General features: G+C 40.4%; 1 protein-coding gene across 1 annotated transcript in view; it reads left to right on the top strand.

Annotated features, from left to right (window-relative positions):
* EXOC4 (exocyst complex component 4) overlaps window positions 1-10,068 on the top strand; it is a 793,839-nt gene that overhangs the window by 229,199 nt on the left and 554,572 nt on the right. Inside the window, exons 8-9 of the mRNA XM_024737973.1 lie at window positions 1,556-1,701; window positions 7,077-7,165. Coding sequence (XP_024593741.1) covers window positions 1,556-1,701; window positions 7,077-7,165 — 235 coding nt within the window. The remainder of the gene's footprint in view (window positions 1-1,555; window positions 1,702-7,076; window positions 7,166-10,068) is intronic.

Genomic DNA, 10,068 nt, shown 5'->3' with positions numbered 1-10,068 from the left:
TTTTTTTGTAGTACGCGGGCCTCTCACTGTTGTGGCCTCTCCCATTGCGGGGCACAGGCTCCGGACATGCAGGCTCAGCAGCCATGGCTCACGGGCCCAGCCGCTCCGCAGCATGTGGGATCTTCCCGGACCGGGGCACGAACCCGTGTCCCCTGAATTGGAAGGCGGACTCTCAACCACTGCGCCACCAGGGAAGTCCTGGAGTTTTTTTAAAGAGCATTTTAAGGTTCAAAGCAAAATTGAGGGGGAGAGTATAGGGATTTCCCATTAGCTCCTGCCTCCACACATGCATATAGGCTAGTTTCTTAAAACCACTAATTCTCAGTTTCTTCATCTCTCACTTACAATTAGTAATACTTACTTCATAGATTTGAGGATTGAGTAAGGTCATGTTTTTAAAATGTCTGATGTTTGATAAGTACTCAGTAATGTGTATGTGCTTATAATATAGACATAATTGGCTTTAAAACTTACTTGGAGCAATATATTCGCAGTTGTGCTTCGTAGATGTTTTGATGATAACGCTTGATATGGCCCTCACATCTCTATTGAATGAATGAATGATTATATACATATATGCAAGAATAGTAGTTATATGGGACCCTGATTCTGCAAAGCTTTCACTTCAGTCATGGGTAGAATTGTTTGTCTACATGTACTGCATACCACTTGGTTATCTTAAAATTTTAAATGTGGCAAGTGATTATAGAAATGAGTTGAGTTGATACACTTTAGTCCCGGGTTAGATAATCTTAGGAACCATGGTGATTTCTGTTCCAGATCTGCTATTTTCTTTCACAACAGTGGGAACTTTTTACACTTGTCTTAGAAATAGTACAACTGATTCTAGCCCAGGCCTCCAAACCGCTGAGGCTCTAAAGTGGATTGATTTTTATAAGCAGGACCTGCTGGCAGTAGTGATCAAAAAAGCTGTTGCCTTTGTTGCTTTGAAGCTCTGAAGATGAGTAGTGGGCCCTAGAAATTCTTTGCAGGTCAGGACCACTTAGTCTGCTGTGGGCTACGCTAACCTGGTTGGCCGGTTTGTTAGTGCGCTGGTGCAGTTCCTTGTCTCTAATCTGAGAACTGATTTTCCTGATAAGGTTTCGTGCTTTCAATGAGGTGAAATATCTAAATGGATTAGCCCCTCGCCTGCAATACAGTAAGCCCTCAGTAAATGATGCGGCATCGCTGCTGCTGCTGTCGCAATTTGGAATAATGAGGATTAAGTTATGACTAAAGGAGTATATTGATTAACTCACCCAGCCCAGTGCCTGACACGTAGTAGACCCTCAGTAAAAATGTTCCCTTTACCCCCATGTACAAATGCTCACTATACATTTTAGGAGATTTTCAGCTTTAGGAGTAGGTAGCAAATTTGCTGACTTTCTGGCTATAATGAATCTTCCCTTGGGTCTACAACTAGGAATATGAATAGCTAGGTTAGTATCCTGAAGGTCAGGGAGGTTTTAGAATTAGGTCTTCATGGTTTTAAAATTGCTTTTTCTTAATAGCACATCATAAATGTGTGTGTTAAGTTGTTTGTCTGCTTGTACAGATGCTGTTGACTGAGTACTTGGATATGAAAAATACTCGTGCAGCCTCTGAACCCTCAGCTCAACTAAGTTATGCCAGCACTGGGCGCGAGTGTGCAGCCTTTTTTGCCAAGAAGAAACCTCAAAGGCCCAAAAATTCTCTCTTCAAGTAAGTATCTCCCTGCTGGTAAGATAGGTGTCAAGATGTGTTAGATCCCAGAAGAACAGTTTTCTACTTTATTGGCAGCCATTACTTCACCCATTTAAAGTTGATTTGAAATAATTGATAGGAAGTGACTACATATTCAACTTTGTGTACTTCCATTTTCTGTAAGGGAGGTGACTATTTTGGAATATGGTTACTGGACTATCTAGAACTTTTAATAAAAAAATTCTGGAATTTGTTTCTGGGGAGTCACATAAAATGAAGAGAAATGAAATTCTCCCCTTGTTTCTGGGGAATTTTATATGAAATGAAAGGAAATGAAATATTTCAGCCTTTGGAAAGCCCCAAGTGCCAAGAAACAACCTTTGTTAATAAAGTCACGCAAATCTCTCTAGCTAAGTAGTATTGGGTTTTACTTGATTTAGTAAAAGAACAATGTGGAAATTCTTTGTTTCAAATTACGGTTAGCTACACTCACCTGGCCACATATCCTAAGTATATGTCACTTGGTAACAGCTAACAGTTAATATTATTATTAACATTAATAATAATAACGATAACAGCTACCATTGCTTGAGTGCTTACTATGTACCAGGCACTGTGGTAAATGAGTTTCTCAGAATAATCTCAATCAAACATAATTTGATTCAGATTATACCAAATTTGGGCAGCAGGGTAGTGGTTAATGCCTGCTGAGTCCTTACTAAGTGCTAGCCAAGGCATAAAGCCATTTTCATGGATTGTCTCATGTATTCATTCATTCTAACAATCTGATGGGCGTGGGTTCTATTTTTCATCCTCTTTTACACGTTAAAAAAAATTTGAGGCACATGTGCAGAAACATATAATTCAGAAAAGAAGACAGACAAGTAAATAATTGGTGATAGTTCCATGTAGTAAAATGTATGAGATGAGCACATGGTATTAGTGGAGGTTAGGAAGGGACTTTCAATCAGGATCAGCTCTTAAGCTTCTCAGGAAGCTTCACACTACCCTCCTTGGAGCAAAGCCAACTCTTCTACTGAGTTAACAGTGCCTTGGGAATCAAAGGCTACCAAACACTACCTATGCGGTATTGGGTATTGTTTATTCTCGTGGTCAATGACTTTCTCTCCTCAGCACTCGTCAGAGGGGATTATTGGATCACATACATGGCACAGAAAAAGCTCATTGGAAACCCCAATCTATTTATCAGAATTACGCGTGATCTAAATGCAATGTGGTATCCTGGAACAGAAAAAGGATATTAGTGGAAAATTTTGTGACATCCAAATAAAGTCTGTAGTTTTGTGTCATACCAATGTTAATTACTTAGATGCGACAAAATGTACCACGATTATGTAAGACATTAACGTTAGGGAGAGATTTGGGTGAAAGGTACACAGGAACTCCCTGTACTATTTTGCATCTTTTCTATTAACTTAATGATTCCAAAATAAAATTTCTTTTTAAAAATTTTTTTTAAAATCAAGAGGTTAAGGAAATTATGCAAATTCACACGGCTAGCAAGTGGTAGAAATAGGATTTAAATCTTGGCAGACCTATGTTCTTCTAAGGAATTAATAGATATTTAAGAACTTGTATCTGTACATCTAAGCATGTAAAGTGACTACAGAAGTATCATCCCAGTATTCTGAATTCCTTCTTTTTAAATAGTTGAAAGTCCTGTATCTTCTGTTGATGCACTTTTGAGATTTGTTTTCTGTCAAGGATTCATAGAGTTCTTAATCATTAAGGAAAGTTTCAACAGTTCATTTATCTTGTGGTCTAGAGGAGAGGAGATTTACTGTGCCCACACTGGAATGAAATCCATTCTGTTTATTGAATTCGTTCTCTCTCTTTTTTTTTTTTAAACAGTTTTATTCAGAGGTTGGATGCAGTATCAGTTAAAAGGCTTTAGTCTGCAAGTAGCATGGAACCCCAAATGAATAGGTTAACCTATAGAAAGTTATTATCTCACACATAAGAATAAATATAGAGGATTCTTTAATTCACCGATACAGTATCATCAAGGACTCAGCCCTTTCCATTTCTCTGCATTCAGTCCCACTCCAATAAAAATGGTGGTGCCCAGGAAATAGTGTGTGATTCATCCTGAAAATCCCTTTTTTTAAAAATTAATAGGCTTTATTTTTATCCATTTTAGGTTTACAGAAAAATTAAGCTGACAGTACAGAGATTTCCCTTATGTCCCTTTACACCATAGTTTCTCCTCTTATTAACACCATCGTTTCTCCTCTTATTATTAGTGTGGCATATTAGTTACAACTGATGAACCAGTGTTGATACACCATTATTAAAGTCCATTGTTTACGTTAGGCTTCACTCTTTGTATAGTTCTGTGGGTTTGGAGAAGTGCACAATGTCATATATCCACCATTATAGTATCTTACAGAATAGTTTCACTGCCCTAAACATCCGGTTTTCCACTTATTCATTCCTCCTCCTTTTCCTTACCCCCTTCAAGTGACTGATCTTTTTTACTATCTCTATAGTTGCCGTTTCCGGAATGTCTTAAAGTTAGAATCATACAGTACGTAGCTTTTTCAGACTGGCTTCTTTCACTTAGCAGTATGCACTTAAGGTTCATCCATGTCTTTCTGTGGCTTTTTGTGGCATCCTTTGTAACACTAAGTAATTCTAATTTGTGGATGTACCACACTTGTTTTTCCATTCAGCTATTGAAAGACATCTTGATTGCTTTCAGCTTCTGGCAGTTATGAATAAAGCAGCGATGAACATTCGCATGCAGGTTTTTGTGTCAGTGTCAGTATTCGACTCATTTGGGTAAATACCCAGGAGCATGATTGCTACATCATATGGTAGGACTATGTTTAACTGTGTAAGACACTGCCATACTGTGTTCCAAAATGGCTATATCATTACAAATCCATTTTTATTAATGATTAACCATCCATCTATTAATATTTTTTGCCAGTCACAAAGCCGCTCTGCAAGTTTTTCTCAAGAAAACTAATAGGACCTGGGTCTGAGGCCCGTTCCTAAACCAGTCACTGGCAAGGGGAAGTAGACCATGGTGATAGTCTTAAACCAGTCAGAGTTCATCTCCAGTGATAGGTCTGCAGCTGGAGAGGGAGCCCCCTCTCCTGAGCACCCTGCCTAGTGAGAGGGAGCAAGGACCCAGACGCCCAGATAGAATCGGGCCTGTGCCAGCGAACAAGACAGACAGTGGGAGGAAAGGTGTTTGATGGAGGCAACTAAGACTGCCTCAGATACTGCCTAAGTCCTACGGTTAGGCCTTTTCTTTCCCCTCTCCCCTCCCTTCCTCCCTCCGCCCCTTCCAGTCCTACCCACCCCTCTTCAAGCTCAGCTGACCGTTCTCAGTCTACGCCTATTGCAGAAAGCAGGTTGCGGGGGGTTTAGATATCATGCTGTCAGCCCTCACCCCTAACTTGCAACCTCAGACCACATAAACATTTTCAGACATTTAGCCAGTCCTGAAATTACGGTGTTGGAAAACATAAGTTACTGGAAATGAATAAGTGAACTTAAGTAATCGTTACACATTTGTTATTATTACATAGTAATAAAAACTCATCACCTGCACAGAATTAGGCCACTCTTAGAAATGTGCCCATTTCTAGTCTTGGTTCCACCATTAATGAGCCGTGTGAGTCAGGGCAGTTCTCTTGTCTCAGTGGCCTCGGTGCCTTTGGCTGTAAAGTGTGGAGGTGAGACTGGCTAATCCCTCATGCCTCTTTTGCTATAAAATTATATCCATCTGTGACTTGTTGCAAACGCAAAAAGGATTCCTGAGTAGTGAAAATGCCTCAGGTCATAAAGGATTCAGATTTTGGCAAGCTGTCATCTGTTTCTGTCACATCTGTGAAGAACCTTATTACTCTCTTTAATTGTCCCTAGCCAAGGTTAATTAAGTGTGTTTAAGTTCTTTCTTATTGTATGTGGTGTGCCTCTCTGTTCTTTGCTCGAGTTCAGTTTTTCTCTTGCTGTTTCTGATCAGTAGCTGTCAGCATGCTTTTTGGAGGTCAGTGGCTTCTCGTCAGCACTCGACTGGCAGGTGACACTTTTGAAGTACTGCACACTTTGCCTTTCTTCTGGCTGTTTGTGCCCTCTTAGTTCTTGGCAGGGTGCAGAGAAAGGATCAAGTAACTCAACTGTTTCCCTCAGGCTGACATTCATCTTGGTATTCATCTTCCTTGTCAAAGAACCGATAAAGAAGGCACAATTAAGAAAATGTTGGTGCTCTTTCCTTGTGGCCAGAAACCTATCCCGTTATCACTGTTGCTCTTTCACTGTGTTGCTGTTTACCCCTTAGTGGCTGTAATTCTTAGAAGGATTTCTCCTGTCAGCCTGTTATCCCGACTTTGAAAATCTCAGGTTTGAAATGGAATTTCTTAGCACATCAAAGGATTTACAGTTTGATGATACAGTCATAATTTTACCTGGTTTTTTTGTTGTTGTTGTTCTTCCTTGCCTGCAAGTTACTTTTAAGACTGTGATTTGTTGTTGTTGTTTTTTTCTATTTTGTAGTCATTGTTTTAGCTTTTAAAGCCATGTTCTGTATCACGAACCCATCCCCCATGTTTCTAGCCTCTGAAGCAGTCCCTGGGGAGGTGTGAACAACAGTTTGTAGCTTGGTATTTTTGAAAGTATTTTATGTGGTAAAATACAACAACAACCCAAAAAACCAGGTAAAATTATGACTGTATCAAACTGTAAATCCTTTCATGTGGTAAGAAATTACATTTCAAACCTGAGATTTTCTGTCAGGATAACAGGCTGACAGGAGAAATCTTTCTAAGAATTACAGGTGGCCGGTAAGAATCCTGGCAGCCGTTTATAAAGTATATTGTTTCTGAGGACTTTTAAGGAGAGACCATAGATGCCTTGTTTCTCTGGTATAGTTATTTAACATCATTTCTCACAGCCCATTGGGCTAGTCCTCTCACTGGGGGAGTTAGAAAGGCCAGGGGTCAGCTCTGAGGAGCCCATATTTCTGTGGTGGCAGCTGGCAGACACTGATGTCTTTTGAGCTGCCTAGGAGCAAAATCAGAATGCCATTAGAGGATACGGCTGTTGCTGTGTGTGTAGGGATCCTGGCAAGGGATCTGGAGGCAAAAGAAAGTTGCAAGATCGAGTGTATCAGTTGAAATAGAGAAGGAGCAGAAGATCCAAATACTGTCATGGAGGAGCGTTTAGGCAGGAATATCATTCACAAATCAAGGTCTATGGCAGCCTGCCCTGGCCTGGAACAGCCAGAAGGTCTTGGTCGTGGAACACTAGGGGGCTGGAGTAGAATACTGTCAACAGTTCAACAGTTCAACGGAATGTACAGAGCTGGACACCGCCTGTTTGGTTACTACCTAATCGTTTGTTTACGCTGCATTTCGTTGCAGGTTCGAATCATCCTCCCATGCCATCAGTATGAGTGCCTATTTGCGAGAACAGAGAAGGGAGCTGTACAGTCGGAGTGGAGAGCTTCAAGGTGGGTAATCGACCTTCTCCAGAAAAATTAGTTTTCTGGAGGAAGATCTGAAGTGTTTATAGCATGTGAATTTGAGGTCTGCATTCACAGGATTCTTTCAAGATAGCAAAGATTGAAAGACCTGGAAATCTGTTTCTTCTTTCATTTCCCAGCATCAGCCGCCAAGCAGCTAAAACTATTACTGTGGCCACGGGATTTATAGACCTGTTAATTCAAGTGGGAACTCAGTGTAAAAAGAAATGAGGGCAGTTCCTTTTTGCTTAAAGATGGCAGACATGATTCCAGTCACAGTCTAGGGGAAGGCCAGTCTTCTGTGGCTGCCACTGTTATTTTAATTATTGTTTTCAGTACCTTCTGGAATATGGCAGGGGTACTTGAGATTTGGAAAAGTACAGATGCAGCCTCTGTCGTTATTTATAGGGAAGAAGGATGCCTTTAAACAGTACGTTCTGATCAACGTAACTTTGATACACAGGATATTTGATGTCCATGTGTGGTTACTAAAATGTTGGAATCTGAAGAAGAAAATAATTAAGAAAATAAATTATAAGTAAATTTATTTACATTAAAAAATCACACTAATAACATTTTTTCCTGTGACCAAAAGGATGCTGATCATGGTAAATGTGATCAGTTAAGAAGGATTTGTGAAGATCTGCTAAGTGCAAGACATCCAAGCACTGGAAGGGATGGAAGTTGTTGAGTACATGGAAATAAAAGATAAAAACCTTAAGATCCAGTTATGAAAGTAAAGAATGAATATCAATAACAATATAAGGCAGTCAGTGGTAACAACTAAGTGGATGGTTTGGATAAAATTGCTAGAGGAGTTGAGAGGGGAGAGATTCTTTAAATTATTTTAGAACTATGGGGCTTTCTCCATGAGGGATGGAGAAGAACACTTTCACTGTCTTTGATGCATTGCAGGCACTTGGAATATTTTGTAGTGACTAGCCTACACAATTAAATATTTAGTTTTTAAGACTCATCATAATTCTACAACAGAATATCAGGAAGCAGCTAGCCAGCCTTTCTAGAGTTAAAAGACTATTGCCTAGTCATTCCTACCTTCACCTTCATTATTAATCTATCAGTAAATACCTGTAAATTCTTCCAAAGACTCTGCTATGCCATCTCATAGTTATATCACAGTAATAATTCCACAACTCAGACATAAAGTTACCAGAATTAAAAGCCTAGAAATACATTTGAGGATATAAGGAAAAGGAAATTAGATTACAAGCATTTTATTTAATAGTAAAGTATTGCTGTATGTTCTAGAAAACATGAAGTGTGTGTCTTGGAGTCTTGAAGTGGAGAAGTACAGGGAGTAGTTAGGTTTGGAACAAATGAAGGAGTGAGCCACTGTATGGTCCGTCAGACAAGGAGGGAAGGAGGAGGGTGACCTGGGCTTCTGCAGGTAACTACCTCCCGGCAGTATAGGGTGGACTGCAAGGCTTGGAAGGAAATGATAGTTTTGGAACACACATTCTTGTAGGACTGATCATACTTGAACTGACACTTAGGGGGCGTAGAAAATTACCTAGGTTTGGAGAGCTCTTCCATATCTCCACCTTCCATCACAGTGTCCTACTTATTTTTTTTATTTATTTATTTTTGGTTTCCCAAAACCCCACAGGTGTTTTGTTTTGTTTTGTTTTTCACACACACACACACACACACACACACACACACTGTATTTTATTTTTACAAGTGATAAATAGACTGCACAGTGTCCTACTTATAAATTCAGAATTGACCTAAGGAGTAGTTTAAGTTTACCTCCAAAATTTCTCTCCACCTGGCTTCTAGTATATGAAATTCCTTTAGTGAGGACACACGGAGCCTTTCTTCTTCTTTTTTAGCTTGAATCCTGATCACTTCCTTTTTTATTAATTAAAAAATTTAATTTTTTAGAGCAGTTTTAGGTTCACAGAAGAACTGAGTGGAAAGTACAGAGAACAGCCCTGTCCCTACATACATATACACAGCCTCCCCGACTTGCAGCAGACAGCCTGCACCGCAGTAAAGCTTTTCACTTGACACTTAGAGATGAAAAGGTAGACCACGTAACTAATGGGACAGCAGTGCAACTTGTCATTCACTCGTATTCAAGCATCGTTACTGAACGAGAATAAATGACAGATACCAGATTCTTCTTTTTTAGTAGACAGTGAGCACGGTGAGTGAACACTTTGCGCTTTGCTCTAGCTGTGCGCCATCCCCAACCCCACCCGTGGTCCATGACCTCTTGAGAGACAGACAGTACAGCCAATCAGTGAACAGTAGAGGGTTCTGGGCCCGTACTGCCTACGTTTAAAATCTAGCTCCCCATTTCCTAGCTTCAGAAGCTCTGTGCCTCCTTATCTCTAAATGGGCGTATCTCTAAACAGTGCCTACCCCATGAGGTTGTTGTGAACGTTAGGTGAGTAAGCTATGAAAAGTGCTGAGAAAAGTACCTGACATGTAGTAAATGTTATGCCTTCCTCCTTCTCTCCAAATGTTGTTATCTCTAGTTTTGTCACTTCAGAGTTTTCGTATACATTCAGTTTGTCTCCTCGTTGGGCTAAACCCTGCTCAGCTTTCCAACTTCAGTTTGTCACTGTGATGAGCCCTCCCTGCTGGTGTCTCCTCTCGCTAACATACCCCCTCTAAAACACAAAGCACGCACTCTCTGTCTCTCTTTCCTTCTGTCTCTCTCTGGGCTGGTGGCCCCTGCTGTGTGCTCACATCTTTCCTGTTCCCTTTCTCATACCCTTCTCCACACTGCATTGTGGGTTTGCACAGAGCTGTAAGCTCCATGAGGGACATACTGTCCTATTCCCTGTGCTTCGTACAGTGCCTGGCACAGTAAATGTTCGGTAAATACTGATTGACTCACTGACAGAAGGAGTGAGGACGGC

Source organism: Neophocaena asiaeorientalis, unplaced genomic scaffold (assembly GCF_003031525.2).
Source record: "Neophocaena asiaeorientalis asiaeorientalis breed wild unplaced genomic scaffold, Neophocaena_asiaeorientalis_V1.1 scaffold364, whole genome shotgun sequence".
NCBI lineage: Eukaryota > Metazoa > Chordata > Mammalia > Artiodactyla > Phocoenidae > Neophocaena > Neophocaena asiaeorientalis.
The sequence above is the reverse complement of the archived record's forward strand: the minus strand, read 5'-3'. Positions and strand labels throughout refer to the sequence as shown.